This window comes from Neodiprion lecontei, chromosome 2 (assembly GCF_021901455.1).
Source record: "Neodiprion lecontei isolate iyNeoLeco1 chromosome 2, iyNeoLeco1.1, whole genome shotgun sequence".
In the NCBI taxonomy this organism is placed as follows: Eukaryota; Metazoa; Arthropoda; class Insecta; order Hymenoptera; family Diprionidae; genus Neodiprion; species Neodiprion lecontei.
The window spans coordinates 6,391,656-6,407,981 of NC_060261.1; the positions used below are offsets into that span (position 1 = coordinate 6,391,656).

Sequence of the window (16,326 nt, forward strand, 5' to 3'; positions counted from 1 at the left end):
ATTTAACAACCGAACCTTTTTCGGTAACACGGTCATGACGCTTTAGCATTCGCATGAAATTTATTTTTAAGGCTCGCGAAATTTATTCTCCCTCTTTTGTATTATATCGCACAGCTTCACTCTCTCGCACTCTGACCTTTGACCCTCGAGTTTGAATTTTTATCGCTTGCCCCCCCCCCCCCCCCCCCCCCCCCACCCGCAGAAGTAATCCCACTAGACATTTGTCTTTAAGTGTAAAAAATATCGGGAGAAAAATCCATTTGCAATATTGCGGAATATCGATGAATCGAAGCATTCGAGGTTGGCAGAAATTGGCAGCCTTTTTCCTTTTCTTTTTTTTTTCCTCTTTTTTATTATCCCAACTCTTATCGCTACTAACGTAAGAAAAACGTTTCGATGGTGCAAAATTTCGGAAAATTTAAAATATATTCACACGGCGTAGTTTACTCGACGAGTGGGTGTGAAAAATCAGACAAACCGAAAATCAGAATTAACAGAATTCCCGGTGTAAAAATATTGGGAATTAAAAACGAAGAAGGTTCGAAACTTGTCACTTTCTTCGAAGTGACTGTTGGAATAATAATTCGTACAACCTTTATCTCCGTATAATTTTACGAAAATTCAGTCTGTGCAACCGACTCTGTCATTTTTTCGTTTTCGCTAAAAACGTCAGAGTGTTCTCGTCAGAAATTTTTTATTTTCATTCTTATTTCCTTATCCGTACGAAAAATTTACTGAAAATATTCCATTTCCCTCGGATGGTAAAATAAAATGATACATCATTGATTTGGATAATATTGTAAAATTACGAAAATCTTGATTACGTATTAAATTTCACTGTTTGACGATAGTAATAACAATAATAACAATAATAAATAAATAAGTAAATAAATAAATAAATAAATAAATAAAAATAAACAATCTTCTCCGATTCTTCGTTTTCTCTATTATATATATATACATATACCTACTTATTTATGTAACATAAGGCACCCGTCAGTCTGATCGTTTGAATAAATTTAATCTCATCGAATTGATCTGATTGTTCGAAGGGAGTTTCGCACCTCGATTTTAAATCGCGTTTCTCGATTTGTCGCGTAGCTACTCCGCTTTTTTCACCACTCAAACTTATATTCGCGGGTGAAAAGCCTCTCTTCTCGAATTGTCTGTCATTCCCAATGACAGATAAATTTTCACCAAATTGAACCCAGCTGCGGCTCGCCTCGAGGATCTTCGATGTTGAATTTTTGGCTCTTCTCCCTTGGCTACCGGCTTATGAATACCTTGCGTATTTTCACCCTATAACCCGTAGGTAAAGTAGGGATTCTCTACTATGTATCGCTCTGAAAATACATACCCATACGTGTGTCTTAAGTATGTGGGAAATATTTTGAAACAGGCGCGGTAATTTCAAAATCTTTTTATTTTCTTTCAAATTTTTTTTCCCCTTCTTTATCAATCACTCAAGTACAAAGAGATATCTTTGCAGAAATCTTTACTGAATATCGCAGTAATTTCAGTTCATAGAGTCTACCAAATAATTGTCCGTTATTTGACTTTACGAATGTTGAAAAAAGTTTATTCGACTCGGAGGAACTTCTCGATACTTTTTTTTTTTTTTTTAAATTATTAACCAGCGGATACTTTTTCACGTTCAATGCGAAGCTAAATTATTTTTTCATGGAATCAAGGTAAAAAAAAAAAAAAGGGAAGAAAAAATTGAGGAAAATTTCTTTTCGCCGCGAATTTTTCGGAACAGTTTCTGCAAAAAATTTTCATTCGACGTTTCGTTTTTTTTTTTATAAATTTACACACGCCACTGGTAAAGTATGAAGATACTTTATAAAGTGCAAAAATGCAAATTATTCATCAGTGCAGGCTCGGAGCCCATAAAATTTTCAATCTGTGTATAATTTACATGTCATAATATGTATATGTATAATATATGAAAGCGAAGAAAGAAGCGTCCTGTTTTTTTTTTTCTCTTTTTTTTCGTTTTTTTTTTTCTCACCGCGAATTTTTATACACGACATTGCGAAAAAATACTTTGCAGTCGACCTTCGCATTCAAAAGACGAAATATGCAAACGGGACGATGACAGATGAACCAAATTTCGATCTTCTCGTCAACCGTGTACCGATCCATTTTTCAAAAATAATAAGAGTTCCGAATTATGTTACTACTGAGGAAATTTCAACGACGCCCTGCGAATACTCTCAATAACGATCATTAAATAACATTCGTTTATAACTTTGTGTTTTGTCCGATAACTTTTGGTTCGATTTTGGAAGGCAGCATCGAGCGTCTAATGCCTGAAAAATTTTTTTAGAAGTAGAAAGTTGAAATCGAACCAAGAGTTATCAGTCAAAAACGCAAAGTCGTAGACGAATGTTATTCGTTGATGTCGATCGTCGTTGTATCTTTGAATTTTAAATAATCGTTAAAAAATTGAGGTAAATTTGGAGGTTTGAGAAGTTTGGCCTTGTATAAGAGAATCAGGAAAATCTCTACGGAATTTCGAATATTGATACGTTAATGTTGACTTTCATGTTCAACGCACGTGATACGTACGAAACGGTCGAGCGTGCCGGAATTAAAAGTGTACGAAGAATAAGACGAGGAAGAAGAAATAAAAAAAAAAAACCGACGAAATGTTTTCTATTTTTTGTGCGAATCGTTAATTCGAGGGCATATATATACACACACATATATATATACAAATAAGACACGGATTGAGAATTAAACATCTGTAATACGAATCGAGTCGATTTATGTAAATTAAAACTTACCAAACATCAAACTTTCGAATGTTCCCATTTTGAAGGGGAAAATTTTTTCCAAAAGTATATCGAGCGGAACGTTTTCAGCTCCGCATGATAAACACTTCTTCTCGGATTCTCCGATCGGTTTCTCACCGGGGGGGATTCGCAAATGGCTTCGAAAACAATAAACTCCCCGTGAATTCAATTTCCCCCGGGTGGTTCAAAAAGTAAAGGGTATGAAGGAGGAGAGAACGGCAGCAAGAAAAAAAAAATAAAAATAAAGTGAAGAAAAAAATAAAAAATCAACAACCGTCTCGAGAAAGAAAAAATCACCCCCCCCCCAAAAAAAAAGAAAAAAAAAGAACAAACTCTCCCGCCCTTATGCACGGTCTCCATTCTCAAGTTTTCACCCTTTAACAGGGTATTTCTTGTGCCGTATTCCATTCGACTTACATATATGTGTATATATATATATATATATATATATATATATATATATATATATATATATATATATATATATATATATATACATACATACACACACACACACACACACACACACACACACACACACACACACACACACACACACACACACACACACACACACACACACACACACACACACACACACACACACACACACACACACACACACACACACACACACACACACACACACACACACACACACACACACACACAATAAGTGTACATTGTAAGATACGTAATATGTCTGCAATATATCGCAAATATCTTCGGCTGGTCTGGTATACATATATATATACACATATTTAGTATACGTATCAAGTTTTCAATTCGACGTCGAAACCGAATTTTTCCTCTGTATTCTATAGCCTTGTTGTTTTACACGAACATATATATATATATATGTATGTATATGTATATATATTATATATAAGTAACCCCTTTTTTTGTCCGTCCGTATCGAGTCGCAGGTTTTTCCGTCGCGACGATTTTTCACACTGTCATTTTCACCCCGTTTTTCCTACAACTGTGCAAAACTTACTTAGTGTGCGGTGAAAAATCTTGTAATTGCATTTGTCTTTTTTTTTTTTTTCTTCTTTCTTTCTCGTTGAAATATTTTCTAGCAACGGTAATTTTTGTAACAATAGATTAAAGAACGAAATTACAAATTTCACGCAACGTCTGACGGATTTGGTAGTGAAATTTTATATTTATTTTTATCTGCTTCTTTCTCTCTCTCTCTTTTTTTTTTTTTTTTCTAAAATTTTCTCATCACGCAAAGTACATGTCGACAAAGAGAAATGATTGCAGGGATATTGAATTTTTTTTGTTTCACTTTGGAAATTGCATTGCAATGTTTTATAAAAATTGGAATTATTTTCCACAGTTCCGGATTGAAAATTCCAGATCGAATTTCAGAAAATATTGCGTCGTCATTTTATGGCGTAACGAACAGTTGCGATTGGTTTAAAAATCTTAAGGTCAATTCCCGTTCGATTTGACGCGGCATCACTTATATGTATATCATAAAAAGGATTCTCCGCGAATTTAGCCCCCTTCTTTTTTTTTTTTTTCTTACCCTCATCAGTATTTTTTATAACAGACAAAATTTTTCCAAATGACGGTGATTTTTGTGATTTTTTGGAATTTATTTCTTTTCATACCCGTAGTGTCGGAAAGTGCCTTTGGAAGAAAAACATTGTCGACTGGTTCGAAGTTCAGACGACGAATCGTCTCGCGAAATTTGTCGAAAAATGTAAGTGCGTTTAACAAAGAAAAAAAAAAAAAAAAGGACTGGCTTAAAAATCAATATTTACATTTTTCTTTCACTTGTCAATTTCACTAATTCATCGCGTAACGTTGAACAAACGCGTATATGATGTAAAATAATAATAATAATAACAACAAGAAAATGATGAAATAACGCGAGTCTGATATTCGATATTTCTAAACCGAGGAAATTTCACTATCGTATAATTTGATTGCTCGATTATAATACCAGAAAATGGAATGTTTGTCGAAGCGATTACGATCGACTTTACGGTCTTCCTTAGACTCATATTCATAAGTATGTTATTTTTACCAGTTACCGACTATTTTTTTTACATCCACTTTCTGTATGTTTGGAGAAATTTTCAACACATTTCTTTGCGGTTTTTTGCTATTTCTTACAGTATACCAACGGGTTTTCAATACTCGAGAGTAATTATTGCGGTATAATGTAAATTATTATTGTTAGGAACAAATTGATTGAAAAAAATTATATATATATATATAGTCCCAGGTTTTAATCGTATTAAAAAATCGTGGGAAAACTTCAAGATTGTAACTTTTTCTTTCCCATTTCAATATTTATATCACGATTTGTGCAACTTGCTTTTTTATTATAAATTTTGTGCAAAATTGGTTTGAAATATTAATTTTCCTTCATCAAAAATCTGACTATCTTTACGTATTTGTTGATATCAATATTTTCGTACGATTTTCCGTTGACGTTTTTATTTTTTCTTCGTTCAAGTCACGACTCTTCGACTCTTTCACACGATCCATTCGCCGATATTTCACTCCTTTACGCATCGAAACTGCGAAAGTAAAAATATCTTTCCGATAAATCATCCGAAATTCTTGAATTTCATTTTCGGAAATTCGAAAGCGCTTACAAAAATCGATCGAACGATTTATTTGTTTTTGAAAATCGCCGGTTAGATCTATTACAGTATTTCATCTACAATCCGGACACTTTTACCGATACATCCTCCGGTTACTTACATAGGTATTTATTACCTTATATGTATAATACTGTATGCATATATATTATTACTATAACTTTTATAATATACGGTAAACGGGACTTGAAAGGCTGAAGTAAAATCTGAAATCGCGACACCTTAACGTTTTTCGCATTACCGCGGCGAAATAGGCGAGTATATAAAGCGACTCGCGGTTTTACCTTTTGACAATATACTCGCCCGCAGATATACATGATATGTATATATATATATATATATATATATATGTATATATGTATGTATATTTATATACATGTATGTGTTATTATCGGTAAACAGTTTACGACGAGGAATCCGACGATATGTATGGTCTATTCCTGCCTCCTTCGGTGAAAAATCGACTTCGGCTAGCGATCGCGGTTGACCGGCCAAGGGGAATAAATCCCATGGGATTTTATACTTGGCGACCATTTCTGTATCTCCATTCGCAGGGAGTCGGTTCTCTTCTTGTACGAATTTTTTGCCTTCGAGAAAACACGGAAAAGAAAACAGGAAAGGAAGAAATCCTCCGTCAGGAAGGATATAAATGATAATTAATTATTCAATTTTTTCGATTATATTCTAAAAGAATTTTTCTCGCGCTCTTCTTTTTATACTTTTTTTATCCACTCGATGGATTTGAAAAGCCTTTAAGTTGAAAAAAAAACAAAAAAAAAAAAATGAATTTTTGTACACATAATACGTGTATGTAAAATAAACATGCACCAAGTTTTTTGTAAATTTCTCCAGATTTTATAACATAGGAAATTGAAAATTTCTCACATTGTCAGTATGTAATATATATGTAATAATTGGCATCGACGATGACGGAGACGGCATTGCCCGCAATACGAGATGAAAATTTAATCCCTGGAATCTCATCGACACTTAAACTTGATGAATTTTAAATCCGTGAAAACGGTATTCGATAAAAATAGGCGAGACACGTCTCTCGCCTACTTATAAAACCCCCGCGTTATTAATGCCCTATGTTTTACGCGTCTCGGGTGCAAAGCGAGTTCGTGCTGGGAGAGCCGTTCTTACTTATTTACCCTCGCCTATCCGCCCACTCGTTCTTCATTTTCTTAACGAAATCGCAAGTTTCGAGAAATGTTCAGGATTTTATCGTCCTCGTTGTTGCCTAGAAAAATGCCTATAACAAATGTAATGTCGAGTCACGTGACGGAACAACGCAAGGTTTTAAAATTGTTCACTTAGACCGACGATGTGGAATCCTTGGCAAATTTAGAGGGATCCTGGATTATTAATAGCCGAACGATTTATTTATTTAATTATTTATTTATTTATTTATTTAATTATTTATTTATTTAATTATTCATTTATTTATTTATTTATTTAATTACTTATTTATTTAATTATTCATTTATTTATTTATTTATTTCAAACTGGAAACTTTATCATTGATCGTCGATTGAAATTGACTTTGTTTTCACATTTTCGCAATCACTTTTCCACGAAAACACGAGTTTGTCGTTTGTCACTTCAATAAGGAATCTATAACGGTTGTCAATTACTTCCGACTCGTTAAAATTTTTCATTCAATTTTATATTCCAATACAACTGCGTAACTGAAGAAAAAAAAAAAATTGCGATCGATCGAAATCACTCGTGTAAACGAGCCGTTAAATTTTCAATACCGTTCAGTACCGAAAAATTAACGACGTTCGTTGAATTCATCGCGATGTTCGATATCGTCGCGGTAAAAAAAAAACAAAAAAGAAATATATATTTCTTACAGATTTTTGATTAATCGACTTTCGATTGAATCCTTCGCGCAGCGCGGCGATGAAAAAATTATCCTGCGAAGAAAAAATATTCAATCGCAAGTTCGGAAATCGAATGGAGTTTCGTTTGACGGGTTGAAAATTTTTACTCGGTTCTGCGAAGAAAAACGAAGAATGACGAACAAATAAAAAAAAGAAAAAAGAAAAGAAAAAAGCACATACCGCACGTTCGATAAGAACGAAGAAAGAATAGATCTGACAGTCTGGGTAACGCTGACTTTTCCCGGACTGACGAGAAAAAAAAGTGAGACGCAAAAAAGAGAAGATGAAGTGGAAAAAGGAGATGAAAGGAGCTGAAATTTGGAGATACGAAATTGCTCAAAGGATCGTAGGCAGAAGTTTCTTTTTTCTTTTTTTTTTCTTGTTTTTTTTTTTTTACGATGTACCTAATTTTAAACTTTGCACGTCTTTCCGCGTATCTTTGGAATCGTTAAAATTAATTTCGTCACTCCACCGATCGTATCAAACACACACAAGCGCGTGACTCGCACATGCGAGGCTTAGACGAGAGATTCATGGCTTCCTCTTTGCGAACGACGCACAAATCCATCATGACGTGGCCGCGAGACGAGCATAATATTATCGTGTTTTCATATCGCGTGCAGCGCTTTCGATTAAGGATAAATCTGCGTGGCTGCGGTGCGAATAAAGAGGTTGGAAAAGGGGAAAAATCGTTTGGAAAATTTTCACGCAAGTGTTCAGTCATTTTCAGCGTTGTAGTAATCATGAAAACTCTTTGATCAAATTCTTCGTGTGGTAAGTGGTTTTTTTTTTTTTTTTTTTTTTTATTACGAGCTTTGACATTCCTTCCCTCTCGGCGCAGAGGGAGGAAGACTTTCGGATCTCGGTTGAATTGCGGACGGAAATGTTGATCGCGTCTCTTTGGATTATTAGACGTACGTACAGGACGTTCCACGTCGAACCATCGATCCATCGGCCCCTCGAAATTCTCAAATCTCCGATCTTAAAAAAAGTTTCATCCATTTCGATGATACGAATCTTCGCGTCAAGAATATTACTTCACTTCACGAGGTCGCCACACTTTTGCAAAATTGTGGTTGAATTTTGAAAAATTGGAGGTATTGTTTTCGACCGAAAGAAACAAAAAAAAAAATCCATTGCTCGTCAGAATTCCGACGACCGCCCGTTGGTTTTGACGTGGAATGTCCCATGTAAATTAATTTCTGACGACCGTTACGCCCGATTTGTGAAATGTTTAAATGTTAAAATTCCCTGATTGGCCAGGGAATCGAGAAAAGGGAAATAGCGAGATTTACCTGCACGACAACTAACGAAAATCATTATTCTCAACGGTTTCAAATTTTTCATCGATCAAAATATTCAATAATTACACTCTTCGAAAATAGAGTTTTTCAATTTTCATGCTTAGATAATAAAAGTCTTTGAAACGAAATCGTTCGGTGAAAACTTTCATCGGAGTGCTTTACTATTTTCAAAATTATTTCAGGATTATTAAATCGAAATTAACAAAGATATTTGAAAAAATAAAAAAAACAGCCGTTTCGTCGTTTCCTGGCAAATACGCTTCAACGGCAGTCAAAAGAGTCAACCGACGCTCTGTGGTTGATTGAAGTGGATCTGTTTAATTGGATTAAGCCACCCTGTCATACTCTCGAGTTTAAACTAATGTTGCGACAGGCACACCTCCAATCTACGTTATACGTCTAGACAACGACGGATCGGATTTACGTTGTTTCAAATCGTGCCAGATTGGATTTAGATCCGATATACTTGAACGCGTGATTGTCGTTGATGAATTTTGGTCAGAGGGATTCTTCCCTGTTAACCACAATTTATCACATTTTTCAAACACCTCGTAGAGTTCCTTACTGCCTTAATTTTGCCGATGTTTTACAATATTTAAACAATCAATTTTGATTAGGCAAACCGAGAGACAGATTATTCTGCGATTCTTACCTAGATATGTTTATTTATTTTATTTTTTTTAGATTCTTACAACTCATCGCTGATCCAGGATATCACTTTTTGTGAGCTAGGATGAATTTCACACTTTTCGACCGTAATCAAAACCACCAAAACCGTACAAAAAATAAATTATCGTACCAGTTAAGAGAAAGATAAAAAACTTGTTTGTACGCTCGATCCAAATTTTATGTAACGAAATGCAAAAAGGGTTAAACAGCGATTTGATTCGGTTGAAGAAACTCGGTGATTTTTAATTTGACAATTCCGACTTTAGATTCAGATTTAAAGGCCTGAAAATATCGAGTATATGACTGAAATTTTTAATTCGGATCTAACAAGCTTAAAACATGAGATCTCTCTCTCTCTCTCTCTCTAATAAAAGGCACGAAGTTTGGCGTTTGAAAGTTACGACGATGGATCGACGCTCTAGCAGAGGATATCAATGACACGTTGAAGTAGAATAAACCGAAGCCATGGTTAATTGGTAGACCCTTGCCCTCGGTAATTGGAGGGGGTGGGGGATATCTATTCTATTCCATAATTCAATACAGACTTTGACGCGGTTAGTTTTGCGCTTCGTGGTTACGCGGTTTCCGCTTCCAAAGCTGTGCGAGGTGGTCTCTCCGACTCTCCCGGACATTTTGTGTGTGTGTATTTGTGTTTGAGTTTGTGTTTGCGTTTGTACGATAGGTACACACGGTATATATTAAACGTAAACCCACCGAACTCGCGAGAGCCGGGGCTAATTGTAACACGCTTCCGAATGTAATATCTCAGTTGCTGTATCTCAGAAGCCTCTCTCTCTCTCTCTTTCTCTCTCTCTCTCTCTCTCTCTCTCTCTGTTCCAATTATCCGAGAATATATACGCCTTTGTACCAAATGCGTTTATCCGTGTCTATACGTACTATGGATTATATGCAAGATAATAACCGATAGATCAGCTTCGAAATAGATGACATTCTCTGTACCTTGATTGTTAGATGTTGGTACTGATTGTAAGTGTCGCGATCGACGAGGTTTTATCTCTTGATTCACGGTAAACGTCCACACTTTTCAAGAAATATTTCACTTCGTATGCTACGGTTTATTACTAATACTGATTCGAATAAAATTTGTATCGTTGCGAACAACGGTTGTAAGTATTATTGGAATTATGTAAATAACAAAATAAAAAAAAAAAAAAGTAATAATCAAAAATTTGCTACAATCAGTGTAACTGTTGTTGGAACGTTAGAATTATACATTTCAAACAATTCTTCGACGTTAAGTTATCGCTGCGGCATTATCGAATTACGAGCGAAGAAAAAAAAAAAACAAAAAAACTTAATACAGTACCGTGGACGATAATCAAAATTAATTGCAACAATCGACGAATTTTCTGTAGTCACAGTTTATACAAAACGCTTTTTCTTCGTTTTCTACTTGGAATTAGATTTTTCGATCAAAGATTAAAAATAATAAAAAACAAGTCGAGACATTTTTTTTTTACGCCCGGCTGCGGCTGCGATGATGATTAAAAAAAAAAAATGTGCCAAAGTTCGTTAAAATTCTGAGGATATTACCACTCTTTATGGTGTTGCGAAATATTTATTGGCGAACAGAATGCGGTGGGTGAAAAGAAAGATAAGATTCTGTAAAATTTATTCGATTTTCTCGACAATTGGTTTTCAGTTAATTACCGTTACCGCTATTGGAATAACTGATTAATCCGAATCCGACCTCAACGTTGCAAAATTAGAAATATCGAACTTAGAATGGAAGAAGAATAAGAGCAACTTCGACAAAGACATAAAAAAAACAAAATACGATATTCTGAAAATCTTTAATATTGAGGTTCAGTGAATTGATGAAATATTAAAAAAGAAAAATTAAAAGTAATTCTTCAATTCCATTTTTCTGTCACCCGTATTGAAATCGACTTGTTTGAATTTCAAGGTTGTAGTTTAGAAATCAGTTATCACGGCCCGGCGGAAATTCCGATCACTTGGAAAGATAGATTAAAAATCGTTTTTGGCATCATATTCCCGGATTCCGGAGCTCGAGAAAAATGACCGACTGAAACCAAAATTGTCACCCGACTTTTCGTTACGTGCATTTGGTAAATAATACATACCTGGTGTAAACCAATTTCCGGCTTAATTAAAATCGCCGCAATTTAATCGCTGGTCGTTCTTTTAACGTTCTGTCGTATTTTAAAATTTTTTTTTTTTCCTTCTCTTTACGTTTACGTAAAAGTCGCCTTGCTTGGCGAGAACTTGAATATTATATGTATATTATATATAATAATAGGGATATTTTTTTTTATCACCCCCCGTTTTTTTCCCCCAGATAATTTTCCGAGACTGTATCCTGGATCACCGGCTGGAAACTTTGTTCTTTTTTTTTTTTTCCTTCTTCTTCTTCTAACTTCCGGCACTGGATTCACCTTGCTATAAAATGCAATTAGTTCACTTCCGTTCTAACAGATTCCCCGGACAATTCATCTCCGTTACAAATTCATTATTCATCCACGCGAGTTTTCGTCGCCGAATAAACGAGCCTGCAGCCATTCCTGCAGAGACGTGGAACCGTTAATTGATTTTTGAATTTTCGCCCCCCCCCCCCCCCCCCCCAAATCTCTAACTTTAACTCTCTCTCTCTCTCTCTCTCTCTCTCTTTCTCTCTAATATTCCGGGAACTTACCCAGTTCTTACTTTTATCGTCATTGCACTTGGAGATTAGTTTCCTGTAACGAAGTTTCATAGAAACCTTGAATGTAATTTAATCAACGATTTTCCTGCAGTTTTTTTTTTTTTTTCGCATTCTGCACACGTTCATCTGTTCGTTCTTCAAATTTTCGTCACCGATGCGCGGTGAATGTTATTATTTCTGTTCTCTCGGTGAGCGAAAAAAGAAGAAGAAAAACGAAGAGACTTTCATTGAATTAACCGATGAACCGATTAAATCATTGAGTCGTACATCATTGGGCTCAGTCAACCTTTGCAACAAGATACGAATTACGAATCTGATATCATATTTTGGAAAGTCAAGATCGCGGATCCAATATGGTCGACAGAAATTTCAAATTCGATCGAATCCGGTCAAAAAAGCTGATTGGATTCGCTGTAGTGAATTTTCAAAATCTGATTTCAGATTTCTTATCGGCGACCCCGAAAAACCGTGAACAGAGTTTTTTTTCTCCTAATTCGATCGGATTTGAAATTTTCGTTCGCCATATTGGATCCGTCATTTTGAATATTTAAAATCCGCTTTCAGATTCGCAATCAGCGAGCCCAAAAACTTACTATTTATGTAAAACGTGAACACGTGTAGAAGGGTAACTTTTTCGAAAATGAATTACTCCATCAATTTTCACCATTTTTTTCAATCAATTTGTTTCTAACAAAACAATTTACGTTATATCGCAATAATTACTCCCGAGTATTGAAAACCTGTTGGTATACTGTAAGAAATCGCAATAAACCCCAAAGAAATATCTTTTCAAAGTTTTCCAAATACACAAAAATCCTTACCACTGTTTACGACTAAAAGGGTGAATATAATAATACGACGAATTATTAGCCATAAATCCGGAATAGAAATGAATGTTTATACTTACTGGTAACTTGAGTGGTGTCATGGCGACGTCTCGGTCTTGGACAAAGCATGTGGCCAACAGCCCGTCGAAAATTTTGACCGCTGACACAGTAGAGCGCAAAATTGATGCCGAAATTCGTGTGAAACAGCAAATTGCAGACGTGTTGCAGTATGACGGTCATGCGATCCGAATCACCCTGAAATCACGTTAAAACGGATCGACGTTAGCTGATCGCCGCTGTTTGTTTCTCTCATCAATTTTTCACTGTTCCCCGATATTCGTCTAGCGTATTTAATCTCAGGCATTCGTTTACACCGAATCTCTTTTCTCTCTCTTCTCATCTCATCGTTATTAATACGCTGTTTAGCGCTGGAATAACGATTAGAATTGTTTTTTTTTTTTTTTTCAATCCACCCAATCATCGTACAATTAATTATTATAGTAATTACAAACTACGTATAACTGCGAAGCTTTGTAATTACAATAGATTAGAAAGGGTGATAAAGACGGACTGGAACGGTTGAAAGAATAAGTTTAAAAAATTAATGGATACGTATAAATAATAAGTCTGTACAATATACGAGAATACAGCAACTTTCCGTTGAAAGCATTTTCCCAGATGCGTCGGGTGTTTTTTATTTTATTTTTTTTATGTTCTTCTTCTTCTCTTTCTCCCATTTCTCTTTCTCATTCGCTGAGTAACGAATGTAGTTCCCTTGACGCTTGTGCAAGAATAAATTGACGCTAAAGCCTTGTTTAACTAAAAAAAAGTAGAGTTGCGATAACCAAAAAAGGATCGACGATAGCGCAAAATGTTTGGGCGCATCTCGTTTTTCGTTATCCCAACAATATTCGAACAGTTTTTTTTTCAACGATACCCGTCTAACTGAATTTTTCTAGTTGACATAACAAATGAAATTTTTCTCAGTAAACAAAAAATATTTCAAAGTTTCGCCCAATTCTCGCCACTACGAATTTCGTAATTCCGAATTTCAGAATCGTAATTCGCAACCACGAAAAACTATAGATCACTTGTGATTTTCTAAATTTGTTTATTAAAAAAAAAAAAAAAAAACAAGCAAGCGCCCCTCGAAGGGTTAAAAATTATACTTGTGGCAGCGTGTAAATATCGAACTACTGCTCATTGTTAATCTTTACCGCCGGATAAATCCTTGAAATATTATTCCGAGTCTATTTATAATCTCGGAAAATCGTTTCATTCATCCGTCTCTCTATCTCGATCTTTAACTTATCTCTCTTTCCTTTGACGTTCCAACTTTCGGCATACGACCGTTTCTGAATATCCTCTGATATTTAATACACTTCGCTTTTCGCGCGTGTTCTGTAATATAACGACTGACTGACGTGTGACGGACGGTCAAAGTTTCGTAGAAGTAAATCGGTTACCGAAACACGCAAGTTTCGATTCCTCGGTTTTAGTTGTCGCTGTTTTTTTGTCGTTCTTTTTTTTTTTTTTTTTTTTTTATCTCACCCTTTTTTTCAACAATTTCCATCCAGGTGATAATAATTCTTTTCACCCCGACGGTAGATTTTTGTTAAAGAAAAATTAACTCAACATCGATGCATCGATGGTAGATAATTAATTATTAATATACGGATAGTCATTAAAATAATGTTTGATATAAATTACTATCGCAGTGTGACGAATATTTTTTCTTGCATTTTAAATTCACTTTATAGAAATTGAATAAGTAGATTTAGAAATCAACTCGTTCGGAAATTTAATGTATCATATTTTCATTGCGACGATTGCACTAAGTATAGTTTTACTTGCAAATGAAATTGCACCTGAACTTTGTAAATTTTAAACAGCCGTAAAGTTTTTGTAATTTATTAATTTTCAACGACGAATCGAATTTTATTTATCTTTATTTTGTTTTTTTTTGCGTCCATTTCGGATCGCGAATCAATTCGAAGCGGCTCTATTTCTCTTTTTAAATTCATTCGCGTACAATCACGGGAATAATAGCGGAAAACGCTGCGGTAAAAAATTGCGATCGCAAATCTGTTCGTAATTGAAAGCGAGAGAGAGAAAGAAAAAGAAAAAAATTAAATTAAAAAACATTAAACGAATAATAATAAAGAAAAGAAACTCGGAGCGGAAGGAAAAATATATATATATATGTATCTGAGAAATGAGAAATGAACCGTGGCGCAATGATAAATTGTTGTATGAACTCCCAGCGGATGCTGCGGAAGCTCTTTGATTAAACCTGTTCCATTAGTCTGCTTAAAAAGTATAATAAATAAAGTAAAAAAATACACGGAGTGCAGGGAGAATTGGTTGTTTATTGAAAATGATCGCTATCCTCGTGACTTCTGGATATAATAACGATAATAATAATAATAAGAATAATTTCCCTCCAAGGGAACAGATTCTGATCACGTTTTTAATCTTTTGTCGGTTGTTCTTTTTTTTTTAAATGTTGTTGTTTCGTTTTTTAAGTCAATCTTTCACATTTACTCCAATTTCGATCGCGATATAATCGCAAGTTTTTCTTCGCCCTTCAACTTTCAAAACAGTCATAATAACATCAGCGTTTTATATAATAACAATAATAACGAATTGTTCACCTTGACGATAGTCGATGATGATAAAAAAAAAAAAAAAAAATTATGAATGAAAAAAAATTATTCATAATCTTATTTTATATTCATCGAGCTCGTACGGCTAACAGAATTGTTAATAAAAATTAACACCCGAAATATTATTCAAGTAAATCTACGCATAGGTATGTAATTGATGTAATATTATACGTGAAGCGTGATTTGAAAATGACGATGATAATCTTGTCGCAATTTTTGCGTTTCGTAGGAAATACTTTCTCTCTCTCTCTCTCTCTCTCTCTCTCTCTTAGATGTATATTTATCTACATATGTATTTATAACATGTATATGCAAAGAAAGAAATTTCGATCGAACGAAGTGTCGGAAAGTCCAGCGAAAAGAAAAATTTCCCACGATGGAAGGAAAAAAAGAAAAATCGATCAGCCGTTTCGTCCCGATTTCTCATTTTCTTTATACACGCTCGTTGAACACTTTTCTCTCGGAGGAAACACGAAGGAGTTGAGATAAGTAAAAGAAAAAAAAAAAAGCAAAAAAAGCAAAAAAGAACGAGACAAGAAGACGAGTTTATAAGGGTATATCACGCCGGGTACAGCGATGTCTGATAAATTGCAAATTCCCAACTTCGAATTGTTGATCGAATACATTTCTAGCCGTTAGAAGAACGAGGAGGCAGGAGGAGGAGGGAGAGAGGGACGGGGACGGTTATTGCGATTTGAAACTGTTCGGTTGGAAAACCCCAAACGAAGTGTTATTCAGTGTTGAATTGATGCGTTGATACGAAAAGGTATTATTTTTCTTTTTATATATATATATATATTTTTTCTTTTTTTATTGAAAAAAAATACATGTATACATACACGCACGTCATGATTCATGTACCCACGCTT

At 34.8% G+C, this 16,326-nt stretch overlaps 2 protein-coding genes across 9 annotated transcripts in view; one reads left to right on the forward strand and one right to left on the reverse strand.

Moving 5' to 3' along the window:
* The window catches only part of LOC107225469 (protein furry), a 107,662-nt gene that overhangs the window by 45,461 nt on the left and 45,875 nt on the right, over window positions 1-16,326 (forward strand). The gene's annotated exons all lie outside the window — the stretch shown is intronic.
* The window catches only part of LOC107226776 (neuropeptides capa receptor), a 30,691-nt gene that overhangs the window by 3,559 nt on the left and 10,806 nt on the right, over window positions 1-16,326 (reverse strand). Inside the window, exon 2 of the mRNA XM_046730064.1 lies at window positions 12,872-13,046. Within this exon, the coding sequence (XP_046586020.1) occupies window positions 12,872-13,046 (175 nt within the window). The remainder of the gene's footprint in view (window positions 1-12,871; window positions 13,047-16,326) is intronic.